This window comes from Bubalus bubalis, chromosome 15, assembly GCF_019923935.1.
Source record: "Bubalus bubalis isolate 160015118507 breed Murrah chromosome 15, NDDB_SH_1, whole genome shotgun sequence".
Taxonomy (NCBI): Eukaryota; Metazoa; Chordata; class Mammalia; order Artiodactyla; family Bovidae; genus Bubalus; species Bubalus bubalis.
Window position 1 is genome coordinate 19,440,195 of NC_059171.1, and position 17,416 is coordinate 19,457,610.

Here is a 17,416-nt window from a genome sequence, read left to right on the forward strand (position 1 = left end):
ATGGGGTCGCAAAGAGTCAGACACAACTGAGCGACTAAAAGCATATTACATCGCACAGCATGTATGATGTATTTTTTATTAAGTTTTAATTTGAAATTATTCCTTTTTTTTTTTTTTTTTGATCTGTGAGTATGTGGAAGAGTATCTTATAATTTCTAAACATGCAGTGTTTAACGTTCATCTTTTTGTTATTGGCTCACAATTTAATTATAATGTGGTCAGGGAATTTAGTCTGTTTCATAAGAATTCTTTGAAATGGGTGGTCTTGCTTAATGGCTTGATACAGGATCAATCTTCTTATATATCATGGGTGCTTAAAAAGAATACTCCTATCTTTTTAAAATTCAGTTTGAAAAAAATCTCTTAAAAGTAGAGTTAACTCATTTTCACTTATTGCAGTGCTGAAATTATAAGGTCTTATTTTTCACAGGTTATTTGGTCATTTTTATTTTTGCTTACTTCTGTTTCATTGATCAATATTTCTTTTTTTTCCATTATTTTTCTCTAGTGATTTTCTAGTAGCGTGATCTTCAAACTGTTTGTTCTCAGAATCCTTTTACACTCTTAAATTGTTGAAGTCCCTAAAACATGTGTTTGTGTGAGTTTTATATGGACTGTAGTCTGCTGGGCTCCTCTTTGTCCACGGGGTTCTCCAGGCAGAAATACTGGAGTGGGTTGCCATGCCCTCCTCCAGGGGATCTTCCCAGCCCAGGGATTGAACCTGCCATCTCATTATGTCTCCTGTATTGGCAGGCAGGTTCTTCATCACTAGTGCCATTGTATATATATGTGTATATGTATACACACAGACATATATATTATAATTTGCCAATCTAGAAATTAGAGATGAGAAATATAAAATATATTTTATTATTCAATTAAAATAATGATTATAAACCCATTGCATATTAACATAACATTTTAAAAATGAAAACTAATTAAAATTTCCAAAACGAGGAACTTAGTGAGAAGTGCTGTGTTTTATATGGACTGTAGTCTGCTGGGCTCCTCTGTCCATGGGATTCTCCAGGCAAGAATACTGGAGTGGGTTGTCATGCCCTCCTCCAGGGGATCTTCCTAACCCAGGGATCGAACCCAGGTTTCCTGCATTGCAGGCAGATTCTTTACTGTCTGAGCCACCAGGGAAGCCCCTTAGTGAGAAGAGTGGTGTTGATTTATATTTTTGCAATTCTCTTTAATGTCTGGTTTCATAGATGACAGCTGGATTCTCATATCTGCTTCATTCAGTGTGTTGCAAAATGTTATTTTGGTTGAAGTGTATGTGAAGAAAATCCTGCTTCACGCTGATAGTTGGAAAAGAAAGATGTATCTCTAAAGCCTTTTCAGATAATTGTAGATATTTGGATACTACATCAAAACTTGGCAGGTGGGCTCATTCCTAGGGTGGACTGTGCTCTTAAATGTAAGGAGTGCTCAAGGGTGTAGAGGGCATCTGGAAGTTTCCTTTGCATAGGTACAGGTGAAGTGCAAGGGGGCAAACTGAAGGTAGGACTCAGTGGAGGGTTTCTTGTTGTCTTAAAGCTGAATTTCCCTCTGTGTTCCTTCCACAACCCCCTTTGTTTCATTTGGTAGTTTGAAATTATTCTAGGCATTTTCCCAAGTTGTTTTTCTCTCTGGTTCTAGGACCCTTCCAAAGACTGATCCCTTCTGTATTCAAGAAGTGAACACGTAGCCAGTTGTTATGACTGGCTTGGTTATAGATGCTGAAGACTCTGAGTTAGAGTTTTCCAAGCTCAGTGGGAAAACCAGTTCTCACTTACGCAGTAAGTGGGAGTGCAGTGCTCTTGACTTTGGGTTCTCCTTATTCCAGTCTTCTGCTTTCTGTCTTCTAGAATTGCACAAAATTCTTGTTTTCACATTGACTACACATTATTACGTGTCTCAGTTCAGGGAAACCTTTGAAGGAAAAGTAAACACATGAAATGGTCATGAGATAGAAATCTGTCCTGCAGCCTTTTAAGAGGCTCTTATTTTTTTTTATTTTTTTCCTGCTGGAGATTTGAGCATGATAAGTTTCTCTAAAGAACTGATTCTCTTTTTAATTTCTGAAGCTGATTTGGCTTTAAGATGATTTTTTTTTCCTTTAAAAATTGAATTTTGGTCACTACTGAAATATAATGTTTCTGATATTTCCTAGTTTTTTAATGTATGTTTTTATTATGTCAATTATTTAACATTTTCTACAGGATATTTAAAAACAGATGACCTCTAACTGTGTCAGATTAAATGTGGATAAGGTGTAGTAGTTATTCTTCTCCATATGCAGTTTATTTGTGTTACCTGCCTAATACATACCCCACAGAAAGTTTCAGCAGCTTGGAATTCTACAAATAATTAAAACACATAACCTCTGTCTTCAAGGATCTTATAGACTTCCACTTTGTGCAGTATTTTTAGAACTTTGGATTTAGATATTGTTTCATTTACTTCCATGTAAGAAAATCCCCTGTCACATTGGTCTCTTGTATCTGGTCTGTTTTCTAGTTCCTTCTTTTCAAGTAACTTTTTGGATTATGAAAGTAGAGCATAGTCAAGAATTGACAATAAGGAAAAAGAATGCTTAAGAGCTCAGGCTCTGGGATGCCATCCTGGTCTAAGCTGACTGCTACGTGACCCTAGGCATGTAACTTAGCACTTTGTTCAACGTCCCTGTCTGTGTAAAGGGCTTGGTTACCTTTCCGACTTTATGGCTCCAGTAAAGAATAAACGTATTAACCCGTGTCAGGAGCTTAGAACACCATCTGGCATATAGTAGGGGCTCAATAAGTATGTGCTGCTGCTGCTGCTAAGTCGCGTCAGTCGTGTCCGACTCTGTGCGACCCCAGAGACAGCAGCCCACTAGGCTCCCCTGTCCCTGGGATTCTCCAGGCAAGAACACTGGAGTGGGCTGTAAGTATGTGTGACTTATTAAAGACTATTTGAAAAGTGAAAAAGAAAAATTCACCCATAATCCCTGTTAATATTTTGGATTTTGACTTACATACACACAATTTTAACCACTTTTAATTATTTCATAGATTGTAAACTCTACAAATTCTCTCCATTTAAAAAATTATTTTCTTGTCCTCTTTCTTTTGCTTTCCATTTTGGTAACTTTTTCCTCCTGTTTGTTTTTACTGCTTGATGATGTGCCTTTCCAGTTGCTTCTTAATTATATCCCTAATCCTCTGAGTCCTTGATTAATTAATAGGTGGACGAAGGATGCTTGTGTATGTGCATACTCAGCTGCTGAGTCGTGTCTGAGTCTCTGTGACCCCACGGACTGTAGTCCATGGGCACCAGCAAACCTAGGGCCCAGGTGAGAGAGACCTTCAGTCAATGGATCAGTGTGTTCTGCAGTTAATATATTTTAAGTGGAACTATCTTAATTTTAAGAAACAAGTTTTGTTTTAAAATGCACTTATTTTTAAGAACTGTGCATTTTATATGGTTTATATGCATCTAATATGAAAGCATTATAGTATTTTCACTGAATTAATCAAAATTCTCTTTGTCAAATATAACCATCTTCAACATAAGACTATCGATGTCACCCCGGACTTTTGGATTCATTTTATTTCCTTTGACTTATATATGGATTTGGTCAAGGGCAAAAAGAGTCATTAAGGACAAATGCTCAGTGTAGAAACTTCCTAATCAATTTCAACCCTTCTTCCAACATGGAAAGTATCTGTTATCTCTTGTGATTTGCCTCTAGCAAGCACCAGAAGGAGGGATTTATTGAAAGTAGCTACTAGTGAAATGACTAACATCCTTGGCATTTAAATTGTGACATTTCCCCTGGTCAGCATGGTTGGTTCATTTGTTTCCATTTGAAACTCATATTCTGTTACTGGAGAAAATGCCAGGATTTCCAAAGAAAGAATGATTGTCAGTTCTTAAATCTTGCCCTTAAGTTTAGGATCTGAATATAGTCTTTTTTTTTTTTTTTTTGTCTTTTTGGCTGAGAAGCTGAAGTGATTATATGTCAGTAAGCAGTTACGTTAAATCAGCTACAAGAAATTGAAGTGGTTGAAGATTAAATTCCAAGTGCTGAAGACTCAGTATAAGAAGAGGCATTCTATTTAGAAAATAGAATTCATATAATCTCAAGATAAAGGTTGTGTGTGTGTGATAGAGAGAGAGAGAGACAGAGAGAAGGAGGGAGATATTGAGACAGAGAACATAGCATGAAATCCTGAGAATCATTTTAAAACATCACTTCTTCTTTTAATTGAAGTATAGTTGATTTACACTATTTCTGGTGTATAGCAAAGTGTTTCAGTTATATATATGTGTGTGTTTGTGTGTATAATGCTGCTGCTAAGTCGCTTCAGTCGTGTCCGACTCTGTGTGACCCCATAGACGGCAGCCCATCAGGCTCCCCCGACCCTGGGATTCTCCAGGCAAGAACACTGGAGTGGGTTGCCATTTCCTCCTCCAATGCATGAAAGTGAAAAGTGAAAGGGAAGTCGCTCAGTCGTGTCCAACTCTTAGCGACCCCATGGACTGCAGCCCACCAGGCTCCTCGTTTCATGGAATTTTCCAGGCAAGAGTACTGGAGTGGGGTGCCATTGCCTTCTCCTGTGTGTATAATATATATGCACTATTTCTTTTCAGATTCTTTTTTGTTATAGGTTATTACTGTGCTATTCAGTAGGTCCTTGTTTATCTATTTTATATATATAGTAGTGTGTATCTTTTAATTCCATACTTCTAGTTTATTCCTCTTCCCCATGTTTCTCTTCTGGTTACTGTAAGTTTGTTTTCTATGTCTGTGAGTTTATTTCTGTTTTGTAAGTAAGTTCATTTGTGTCATTTTTTTAGATTCCGTATGTAAGTGACATCATATGGTATTTGTCTTTGTCTATCTGACTTACTCCACTTAATAGGATAATCTCTAGGTAAAACGTCACTTTTTCTTCCTTTTGCCTGTGTTGCAAGACATGCAGGAACCTGCCTGCCCTTCCCCACCTCACCCCCCCAACACACACAGTGGGAGCAGAGTCTTAATCACTGGACCAACTGGGAAGTCCCAAAACTTCACTTTGTAAAGAGAGGTGGAAAAATTCTTTTGTCCCCAACTCGAGTCAGTGTTGGGAATGATAGACAACAGGTGGGAGGAAGGGTCACGTACTGCAGACCTTTGCTGAGTAGAGCTCAGTCCTCTAGTTTTGCCTCTGGTCTCCAAATAAGTCTGCTTGATTTCCTAGTGTGTAGCTCATATTTTGGGGCTTCCCAGGTGGCACTAGTGGTAAAGAACCTGTCTGCCAATGCAGGAGACATAGACATGTGGATTCAATCCCTGGGTTGGGAAGATCCTCTGGAGGAGGGCACGACAACCCTCTCTATCCTTGCCTGGAGAATCCCCTGGACAGAGGAGCCTGGTAAGCTTCAGTCCATAGCGCTGCAAAGAGTTGCACACAACTGAAGCGACTTAGCATGCATTCACAGCTCTTATTTCAGGAGAACAGAAGAATGAATCCTCGTTGTGTTTAAAGTGAAGGTGAAAATTAAGAGTTGAGAGAAGGACACTGTAGGATCCATACTTGTTAAATTAATTTTAGAATTCTGCTGCTTACAATTAAGGCATCTTGCATCTGTGTGAACCCTTTACAGTTCACAACCAATTTACAAATATACTATAAACTGATTTTATCAAAATGGAAAAAATAGCTTGCCCAATCCCTTCATAGTACTTGACTCTTTACTTTTTAACCTTTTTAAAAAATTAATTTTTATTGGGGTATAGTTGATTTACAATGTTGTGATCTTCCTAGTACTTTAAACTCTAACTAACACTTCAATTCTTCAGCTGAACTTTTATTCACTCATTCAACAAATTTAATTGAGTGGCAGGCATCATTCAATGCTTGTGATACATCCATGAGGTAAAAAAAAAAAAAAAGAATCTCTATCCCGTGGAGCTTACATTCTCATGGGGGTAGATAGACCATGAACTCAGAACATAGTAAGTAGGCTACATTGTATGAGCAGATGGTGACTACCAGGGAAGAAAGGGGAAGGGATTTCCCTGGTAGTCCAGTGGCTCAGACTCTGTGCTCCCAATGCTGGAAAGGGGGTGATGGTTTGATTCTTGGTTGGGGAGCTAAATCCCACATGCCACACCTGGGGATCCCACATGCTGCAACTAAGACCCAGCACAGTCAAATAAATAAATACTTTTTTAAAAAGAATAGAAGCTGTATAAGGGAGATGTAAAGTTTGGAGGAATTGAGATTTTTAGGGTAGGTGGTATCACCGACTCAGTGGACATGTATCTGAGCAAATTCCAGGAGAGGGTGAAGGACAGGGAAGCCTGATGTGCTGCAGTCTTTGGGGTCACAGAGTCGGACATGACTCAGTGACTGAACAACAATGAGGGTGGGTGGAGGTAGGTCGCTGCATTAATAAAGGTAGCCAGGATTAAGTCTCACTGTGCTGAGGTCTGGGCAGAAGTTTAGAGGCAGCGAGAGAGTTATGAGGGGATATTGGGGGAAAGAGCATTCCAGAAAGATGAAAAACAGCTGGAGCCAAGACCCGAAGGTAGAGACATGGAGACCAAGGAAGAGGATCACAATGAGGGCGGAGGATGACAAGGGGAGAGAGTACCAGGAGGGAAGCTGGGAGAAGTAAGGGAGGAGAGGTTCTGTAGGACCTGGAAGGCCGCTGGAAGGACCTTGACCTCTAAGGAAAATGGGGATAATATAGGACTGAGGATGGGAGTAGCCTGATCTGATTTATGTCTTAATGGGATTTCTCTAGATGCTGCTTTGTTGAGAATAGACTGGAGGGAGGGGGGCACAAAGGTGAAAGCCGGGAGGTTTATTCAGAAACAGTATTAACTCTCTATTGCTGGGTAACATAGTATCTAAACATTTAGCAGCTAAAATAGCAAACATTATCTTACACAGTTTCTGATGGTCAGGAGTCTAAGAGTTGCTTAGCTGGAGATGGTTGGGGCTCAGGGTCTCCGTAAGGCTTCACTCAGGCTGTCACCTGGGGCTGTAACTGATTTTGCACTTGACTTTGACTGCAGGATGTACTAAGCTCCCTCACAGGTTGGTGGTGGTCTTCAATTTCTCCTTAATTGTTGGTTAAGGCTTCAGTTCCTCACCATAATACGGCAGTTTGGTTTCCCCAGAATAAGAGAGGAGAAAGAGAGAGAAAGAGAGAGACTTACCAAAATGGAAGACTTTGATTATCTAATTCTAGGAGTGCCACACTCTCACTTTTGCCATCTGCTATTCATCATATCAAAGTCTGGTACAGTGTGGGTGGGCACTCCACAAGGCTGTGAGTTCTAGGAGGCAAGGATTGTTGGGAGCCCGTAGTGGAGGTTGCCTACCTCAGAGACAATTGCGGTAATCCAAGTAGAAGATGAGGGTGGCTTGCAGCAGCATACTTGCAGTGGAATGGCGAGAGAGGCCACAGTCTAGGTATATTTTGAAGGTAATATCTATAGGATTTTTAAATGAAGTGGATGGAAGAAAATGAAGGTTCATGGATGACGCTGCGGTAGCTGCCTTTTAAGAGATAAGTGCCTAGGGCCAGTCCAGGTGTCTAGGTGTGCTCCTTGACTCAGGGAGGTGTGTGTGTGTGTGCGCGTATGTGTGATAGAGTGGGGACTAGTGCTTTCAGAACAAAGCCAGTGCAAAGTTGGAGAAGAGGGATTCACAGATCTTTGAGTGAAGTCAGGCAGGTTGGAAATCCAAGGCAGGTCAGGGACGTGGTGTGGGATAGACTGGACTATGTATGGGAACTCCTGGCTTTTTGATTAACAAATACTACTTTCTTGGTGTAGTTTTAGCAGCTGAATAACTGTTGTTAGATCTTGGTGGATCTAACAACTGAATATCAGTTTTCTCTCCATAATTGGTATTCTTTGCATAGTAAAAATTAAATGGTAGAATATGTAGTAAATGGGCTTCCCTGGTAGCTCAGCTGGTAAAGAATCTGCCTGCAATGCAGGAGACCCTGGTTCGATTCCTGGGTCAGGAAGATCCCCTGGAGAAGGGATAGGCCACCCACTCCAGTATTCTTGGGCTTCCCTGGTGGCTCACATGGTAAAGAATCCGCCTGCAGTGCGGGAGACCTGGGTTTGATCTCTGGGTTGGGAAGATCCCTGCAGGAGGGCATGGCTACCCACTCCAGTATTCTTGCCTAGAGAATCCCCATGGACAGAGGAGCCTGGTGGGTTACAGTCCATGGGATTGCAAAGAGTTGGACATGACTGAGAGACTTAGCACAGCACAGCATGTGTAGTAAATAATATACATACTGTAGGAGTTTGTAGTACAGGAAAGCCCTTAAAAACTCAAATAGGAACAACCAGGGAGTATTTTCTACAAGATGGGATGTTGGTGCTGGACTTTGCCAAGAGTAGAGTTAAGATGGAGAGAAGCAGGAAGGCAATTTCAGGCAGGGGAACAGTCTGAGCAAAAGCATGGATATAGAAATGGGGCTTCTTTGCGGAATTTCAGCTAAATGGTTCAACTCCTTATGCTAAGCAAGTAGGAATAAATTTTGAGAGGTAGGTAGGGGGCTGATCATGGAGAATCCTAAGTATCAGATGGAGGATTTTGGGCTCGATATTACAGGTGGTGAAGAAACATAGAACACTCTTGAAAGTAATTAACTATGAAGGTGATTCCACAGGGCTTCAATAGAGATTGAAGGCGGGGTGGGGGGGGGGTGGGGAAGCTGAAGGATAACGAGACCACTTGGAGGCATGAAGAGATAAGACTAAAACTGTGATCGTGGATACCGTGACTGACTCCATATAAGGGACAAAGAGAAAGTATAATAGCTAACATACATAAGACTTTTATACTGTGTCAATTTTAATTCTGAGAAAATCCTAGAGAGTGCATATTATTATTCTGTTTCATTTGGGAGTACATCTCAGTTTTACAGGTGAGGAAACTGATGCCCAGAAAGGTTAACTAACTCAACCAAGGTTACACAGTTAGTAAGCGGTACAGCCAGGATTTACACCCAGGCCATCTGGCTCCAGAAGCTATATTTTATTTTTTATTTTAAATTTATTTATTTTAATTGGAGGCTAATTACTTTACAATATTGTGGTGGGTTTTGCCACACAGTGACATGAATCAGCCATGGGTGTCCCCTCCCACCTCCCTGCCCACAGAGTCTATATTTTAAACCAGTACATAAGATTTGGCTCTGGATAACTAGGGACAGGGGATGATGAGTTGTGCTCAACTGAGAAATGATGGTTACCTTAGTTCTGGATTGAGTTTAAGTCCACAACAGGACGTCTAAGAGAGAAGCAGAACCGGCTCTTAGGTGATACATGTCTGTTAGACATGAAAACAGAGGATGAATGAAAGCTGTGTGAATCAACAAGGGAGACAAGAGAACCAAGGGCCCAGAAATGATGAGAGTTAGAGAACAGGAAGAGGAAAGGAGAACTTCGGCTTTGCAGGTGGAGCTTGTGGTAAAGAACTCTCTTGCCAACACAGGAGATGTAAAAGATGGGGGTTTGATCCCTGAATTGGGAAGATCCCCTGGAGATCTGCATGGCAGCCTACTCCAGTATTCTTGCCTGGAGAATCCCATGGACAGAGGAGCCTGGTGGCTATAGTCCATAGGGTTGCAAAGAGTCAGACACGACTGAAGCGACTTCTCATGCACGCAGAGTAGCAATTGGAAAAGAATGTTTGGCTGCAGAGGAGAACTGCACTTGTACAGTATCTTAGAAGCCAGGCCAGGCAAGAAGTGAGAAATGACCAAGAAAATCCAAGGAGATTAAGAACGGAGAGCCGTCTGTTGGATTTTGAGTGCTGCTGCTAAGTCGCTTCAGTCGTGTGCAACCCCGTAGATGGCAGCCTACCAGGCTCCTCTGTCCTTGGGATTCTCCAGGCAGGAACTCTGGAGTGGGTTGCCCTTGCCTTCTCCAATGCATGCAAGTGAAAAGTGACAGTGAAGTCCCTCAGTCGTGTCTGACTCTTTGCGGCCCCATGGACTGCAGCCTACCAGGCTCCTCCATCCATGGGATTTTCCAGGCAAGAGTACTGGAGTGGGTTGCCATTCCTTCTCTGGAGGATTTTGAGTGGAGGTCATTAATAGAATCAGTTCTAAAGAGAATACTTCTAACTATTATTTACTGAAGATCTGTAATGTACCAGGCTCATTGTATGTGAATATCTGAGTTTACCTTTAGAACAACACTGTAAGTCTGATATGATACAGAGGAAAAACAGAAGCTTGAAGAAGTAAAGTACCTCATCCAAATTCAGAAATTGACAGAGCTGAGATTGAAACTGAAGTTTAACCGTTTTCCCCCTAGATTAAGGCAAAAAGCTCCCAAACAACCCTCCCCACAAAGAAAGACTAAAGCTCTTCTAGGAATTTTTTTTTTTTTTAAAGAATGGTAAGAAATGAATTGAAACTGATAATTTGACATGAAAACTTCACTGTCCTGGTTTTCTGTGGTCCCAAGTGAAATGAATTTATGTCTGAATTTGTTGACTATTACTGCACATATTTTTAGGAGGTGAAGGCATTATGTGTTCAGTTCTGTAAGCTTTTCCCCAGCAAAGCCTTCCCTCTGTTAGACTCTTACTAATGCCCCAGGGCATGGTAGGTTGTGGTAGAGTGATCTGGAGTTTTTCTTGACCTGTTGGTTATGATCTCAGTCTCATGAATGCTCCTCCTCTTTCACTACTTCAGCTGATGACTCACTCATCTGTTAGTTTTTCTCCCAGCATCAACAAAATGAAGTAGTGGATTAAAGAAACAAATGAAAGACAAAAAAAAAATATCTATGATCTAACAAGGCCTTTTGCCTTGCTGGGAATACTCAGGTGCTAATGTAAACTTTCCTCCAAGGAAGAACAGGGATCAGGTGTATAGTTCAAGGCAACTGAAAATTGCACACCTAAAGCTACTGAAAGGATATTTAAAAAGCTGACTGGTGCATGATTAGAACTGCCATTCCGAAAAAGCAATGATGAAACTCACCCTCAGAAAGTGTTCCAAACTTTTGTAAAAGCTGTTCTGTGAAAACTTTCCTTTCTTTACAGGTCTACATTTTTGCTCAGTGTACCAGAGAGATTGTTCTGTTTTTATTAAACCAAGCTTTATTCAACAGTGCTCTGTACCAGAGAGATTATAATCTAAGGAAAAAACAACAACAACAACAAAGTCATTATGCAGTTAAAGGGAAGAGCATAAAACTCCTTTGGCTATCAAAAAATGTGAACAGAAACAGCTAGCAAGGTTGTACTTTCCCAGAATATTTTTTTCTATTGATCGTGTGAAGATTCATCAAGCATTTCTTCATAGAAAAGCTGATGAATCTAGATTTATGAGTGAACGTTTGTGCTGGGAACATATGAAATCAGCAATCCAGGAGACTTCGCAGGACGGAGAAGAAGGAAGACTCAGGAAAAAACGTCTCCAGTGAATGAGGACGCTACTTAGTGTAAATCAAGAGTTGGCTCTTATCCTTCACCCTGGCGCTTCCTGCTAAATTTTGGAAATTAGCCAGTATTGTAATTAACACTCCACCCCCACCCCACCCCCACCCCGCCTCCCCGCTTTTCTTAAGTAAGGAGAGTCAAATCCCCATCTTTTTCAGTGGTGAGGTCACTACAAGTAACGTAAAGCTCTTCCTTCCTGCTGCATGGTTTTAGGAAGTGCACATGATGTGTGGGCCCTCCTGGGCAGCAATTAGGATTCAGATTCTTCTAATTTGCCCTCTAAGTGAAGGCTGCAGAGTGGCTTCTTCTAAGTGACTGGGAGGGGTGGTAATGGCACTGTCCCATGTGGCCCACCAGCACTGCCTTCCCTCTTGGTCCTCCCAGAGACTTCATTTCTCCCACTTACAGACTCTTAGGAGTCTGCCAAAATTCTGTCTCTAAATCCAACTCTATCCTCTGTGATTAGTAATGTCCACAACATGGAAATGCTGTTTTACTGTTAAATCAAAATGTGTAAATTTCTTTTTTTTTTACATTGAGGAGTAGTTGATTTATGATGATGTATTAATTTCTGCTGCACAGCGAAGAGATTCAGTTATCCATATATATATATATACATTCCTTTTTATATCCTTTCCCATTATGGTTTATCACAAGATATTGAATGTAGGTCCCTGCGCTATCCAGTAGGGCTTTGGTGTTTAGCTGTTCTCTATGTACTAATTTGCATTGCTAACCCCAAACTCCCACCCCATCCCTCCCCCACCTCGCCTGCCATTAGCAATCACAAGTCTGTTCTCTATGTCTGTGAGTCTGTTTCTGCTTTTGTAGATAACTTCATTTGTGTCATATTTTAGACTCCACACATAAGGGATATCATATGGTATTTGTCTTTCTCTGACTTACTTCACTTAGTATGATTGTCTCTAGGTCCATCTATGTTGCTGCAAATGGCATTATTTCCTTCTTTTTTTATGACTAATATGCCAATGTATATAAAATATGTAAATTTCTTGGACTCTCCAAAATGAATACAAATGTGCTCCTTTTGTTGGAAAATCCCATTATTTTGCATTACCAATACACTCTTCACTTAAAAAAATTTTTTCCCACATCTGCCCATTTCACCACTGACCAGCACTCTCCTGCCTTTCCTTCAGGTCTTTGTGGAAGCTTTGCTTCCTCCTGGGTCCTCTGGCTAGGTTAGTCCCCTCTGTCATGAATCCTCACTCATGACACTGTTCATTTCTCATGCTCATCACTCATGTAACACTGGTGCTTGCTTTCCCTTCCTGGAGGCTACGTGGGCTACAGGGCAGCGCCCATGTCCTTTGCCATCACACCCTCCACATATAGCTCTTATGGTGTCTGTTGGGCTCTTACGGAAAATAGCTAAGTAAACAACTTCAGACTCCCTTAATTAATGATTACCTTTAGCACTTCTACGTTATAAACAAAAGTTGTTATGCCCTCAAACTTTATAGGAATATAGAAGTGTGCCGTGAGAGTAATACTTGTTATTGTTGTTCAGTTCCATTATCTTATTGAGTTCTCACAGTCATACTGTGAGGTTAGTAGGGTAGGCATTACTGTGCTTGGTGTTTTAACTTTCTGTTTTATATTGGAGTAGAGTTGATTAATAATGTTGTGTTAATGTCAGTTGTACCACAAAGTGATTCACTTATACATATACATGTATCCTTTTTCAAATTCTTTCCCCAGTTAGGTTGTTCCATGATATTAAGCAGAGTTCCCTGTGCTATACAGTAGGTCCTTGTTGGTTATTCGTTCACATCAGTCAGAATGGCTGTCATCAAAAAATCCAGAAGCAATAGATGCTGGAGAGGGTGTGGAGAGAAGGGAAGCCTCCTACAGCCTTGGTGAGAATGTAAATTGGTGCAGCCACTAAGGGAAAAGGGTTTCTCTCAGAGCTCAGTTGGTAAAGAATCTGCCAGCTATGCAGGAGATCCTGGTTCGATTCCTGGGTTGGGAAAATCCCCTGGAGAAGGGATAGGCTACCCACTCCAGTATTCTGGTCTGGAGAATTCCATGGATTATACAGTCCAGGGGGTCACAAAGAGTTGGACACAACTGAGCGACTTTCACTCACTCACTTCACTAAGGAAAAAACAGTATGGAGGTTCTTTAAGAAACTAAAAATAGTGCTGTCTTTATGTAAGGCAAGAAGAAACCGAACCTCAGGCAGTGTTCCTCCTCGGTAAACAGTGAACAGAGACTCACTTGCAGAACCTGTGCTGCTCCGTGTCACCACACAGCCGAATGGTTAGAAAGGCCTTCCACCAGGATTTTCCCGTTTACTTCCAGAAACTTGGTTTTTACCCTTTTAATTCAATTCATGTACAGTTGGGTCATTATTTTCTCTTTCCTCCCAATCAGTTCCACCAAACCACTGGCACAAAGAGTTAAAACCATCTAAAATCTGGAGACCATCTAAAATCCCACTCTGCTCAATGTGGACTTCCCGCCCGCACCCCCCAATATACGTCACCAATGTCAGTTTCATTTTCTGACCCTCCATCGATGCATGACACCATGCCTCCACACAAAGGGCCCTCAACACAGCCTTTGTTGTGAGTTCACACAGTCTTCCACCACAAAGTGAGCTGGAAGACCATGTACCGTTAGAGGGCCCTGCAGAAATATCAGCAAAAAGGTTTGTCTTTACTGAATGACCATCGGTTCTTGCTGGATGAATTTCCACTGATCGGCATACATGCTGCCTTTGCAGTCCTGCCACTTCTCTGTGTCAGGTTACCCTGAGTAGACCCAGGTGTTACTGAAATACAATGTCTCATTGTTACTTTCTGATTTCATTTCAATGAACAAGCCTGGGGTGTGCTGCTGAGGACTGTGGTGGTTTAGGGGTGAAAGGGAAAGTCACTCAGTCGTGTCCAACTCTTTGCAACCCTGTGGAGTATAGCCCACTAGGCTCCTCTATCCATGGAATTATCCAGGCAAGAATACTGGAGTGGGTAACCATTCCCTTCTCCAGGGGATCTTCTCGACCTAGGGATCAAACCCGGGTGAGTCACCTGCATTGCAGGGGGATTCTTTACCATCTGAACCACCAGGTACTTGAGTTATTATTGAATCCTCCTTAAAAAATGGCCTTGATGGTCATTTCCTGTTTTACCTGAGTTTGGCTTGGTTAGGACCGACAGCTCCAACCCCTCTTGTCTGCTGAAGATTCTCCAGGTGCCCTCCTCACTCTCCATGATGATCTTTTATGCTCTGTAGCTTCGATGCCCTTTAAATATAGTAGGATCCCATGGAACACAGGACTCATGTACAGAGTTCATCTCTTTCCTGTTGCTTCGCATCCGTTTGATGCATCATATCTACAGTACGCCTTGCGCCTTGTTTCTGTAGCTTCTATTGCCTTTTAAATTAAAGGACATGGATTGGTCTATAGGGAAATGGCAATCCACTCCAGGACTATTGCCTGGAAAATCCCATGGACAGAGGAGCCTGGTAGACTACAGTCCATGGGGTTGCAAAGAGTCAGACATGACTGAGCGACTTCACTTCACTTCATAGTGTAAATTACACTAGATAAAACTGTTTTTTAACTGCCATTAACATGCCAATGACTTTTAATGTGTTGCACATATTTATACACTAGAACTTACAGAATTAAATGAAACCTGTTCCCTCCCAAGGTTTCATTCTAATATATATTAATGAAGGATAATCAAATAAAATGATTTGGCTCCTGAACTGATTGGTAATGAAAAGCTGAGTGTGAAGGGAGTCAACTTACACTACTTCTACACTACCTTTTAAAGGCCATTATTACCTCTCCTGGACAGTAAAGAAATAAATCAGTGGCTTTATCAATGTGACGTGGCCATCACTTTGGTCTTAATCTTCCTTCTCTTCCATTCTGGGGAAGTACAAATGAACCAAATAATGTGCATATTTTTATTCCACGTGTATATTTAGTGGGAAAAAAGAACACTTCTCTGATCAGGAATCTCATTTCTCTTGCTTTCGCAGTAATAAACGACTGGTGGCCTTAGTGCCCATGCCCAGTGAGCCTCCATTTAATACCCGAAGAGCCTACACCAGTGAGGATGAAGCCTGGAAGTCGTATTTGGAGAACCCCCTGACGGCGGCCACCAAGGCTATGATGAGCATCAACGGTGACGAGGACAGCGCGGCCGCGCTTGGCCTGCTGTACGACTACTATAAGGTAGACCTCGGAGCCCCGCCTCCCTCCGCCCTCGGCCCCTAGGTCCGCTCCTCTCTGTGTGCAGAGAGGGCAAACTTCGTCCCAGGCCAGAGAACCAAGGGTATTTCCACACTTACCGTGGAACTCAGCCTCTTCCTTGTCTCGTTGCTTCCCTGCTTTCCCGTTTATGAAGCCCAACTTCACCCCTGCCCAGAGGGAGTTTTCCTTTTCGGATACTGACTACCGTGCCCTTTCACAAGCATACATCAGTTCAGTTCAGTTCAGTTCAGTCGCTCAGTCGTGTCCGACTCTTTGCGACCCCATGAATCGCAGCACGCCAGGCCTCCCTGTCCATCACCAACTCCCGGAGTTCACTCAGACTCACGTCCATCGAGTCGGTGATGCCATCCAGCCATCTCATCCTCTGTCGTTCCCTTCTCCTCCTGCCCCAAATCCCTCCCAGCATTAGAGTCTTTTCCAATGAGTCAACTCTTCGCACGAGGTGGCCAAAGTACTGGAGTTTCAGCTGTAGCATCATTCCTTCCAAAGAAATCCCAGGGCTGATCTTCAGAATAGACTGGTTGGATCTCCTTGCAGTCCAAGGGACTCAGGAGACCTGGGTTTGATTCCTGGGTGGGGAAGATCCACTGGAGAAGGGATAGGCTACCCACTCCAGTGTTCTTGGGCTGCCCTTGTGGCTCATCTGGTAAAGAATCTGCCTGCAATGCAGGAGACATGGGTTCAATCCCTGGATTGGGAAGATGCCCTGGAGAAGAGAAAGGCTACCCACTCCAGTATTCTGGCCTGGAGAATTCCACGGTCCATGGATTGCAGAGTCGGACACAACTGAGCAAGTTTCACTTTCACATTTAATTCCTACTTCATATCATATTGCAGTACTTCTTTGCTGCCATTTTTACTTTATGACTTTTGGTGAATAAAGAATATTACATTGTGTGGCTGTACCGTAATTTAGTTATTGCTGTTTTGGGACATTGAGGCTGCTTTTATTTCTTATTTTATTTTATTATTATTTTAAAATTAAGTAATGTGGGACTTCCCTGGCAATCAGTGGTTAAGACTCTGTGCTTCCATTGCAGGGGGGCGTGGGTTCCATCCCTGGCTGGGGAACTAAGATCCCTCATGATGCATGGTGCAGCCAAAAATAAATAAATTAATAAAATGAAATAAATAAATGAAAGAATGAGAACCTTTATGTTTTTGTTTATTTTTTGGCTGAACGCTGTGATGTGCAGGGTCTTAGTTCCCTGACCAGGGACTGAACCCAGTCCCGTGGCAGTGAAAGCAGCAGTAAAAGTGTCACGTCCTAACCACTGGAGTGCCAGGGAACTCCCTAGTTTGCTTTTAGATATTCCATTTTATAAGAAACATCAGGATGAAAACTTTTGTAAGAAATATACCAATGAATGCTTTTATGGTAGACTTTTGCAGTAATTCCAAAATCTGTCTCCCTTTGTTTCATCGGGCACTCAGTATTTATTTTGAAAAACCCTTAAAACAAAATGAATGTAATTCACTTGCATTACAAAAATACTTGTCACAGGTGCCTTCAAAACAGGAGTATTTCAGGAAATTGAACAAACATTGGTCTGTCTCTACTATGAAGGACTATATCTGGTATGACCTGCTTCCTTAGAACCATTGAAATGTAAAAAGTCAACAAGTATTTACTGATTGAGGATATTCATTGCCTGATTTGATTGTAAACACCTGGGCTTATGCTGGGATTGGCACAAAGGTGAAAATGGCTGAGTTT

General features: G+C 41.8%; 1 protein-coding gene across 6 annotated transcripts in view; it reads left to right on the forward strand.

The window, feature by feature from the left end:
- The window catches only part of GRHL2 (grainyhead like transcription factor 2), a 172,633-nt gene that overhangs the window by 30,143 nt on the left and 125,074 nt on the right, over window positions 1-17,416 (forward strand). For all 6 annotated transcript variants that reach the window (XM_044928576.2, XM_044928575.2, XM_025264781.3 and 3 more), the window contains exon 2: window positions 15,465-15,660. In XM_044928576.2, coding sequence (XP_044784511.1) covers window positions 15,465-15,660 — 196 coding nt within the window. The remainder of the gene's footprint in view (window positions 1-15,464; window positions 15,661-17,416) is intronic.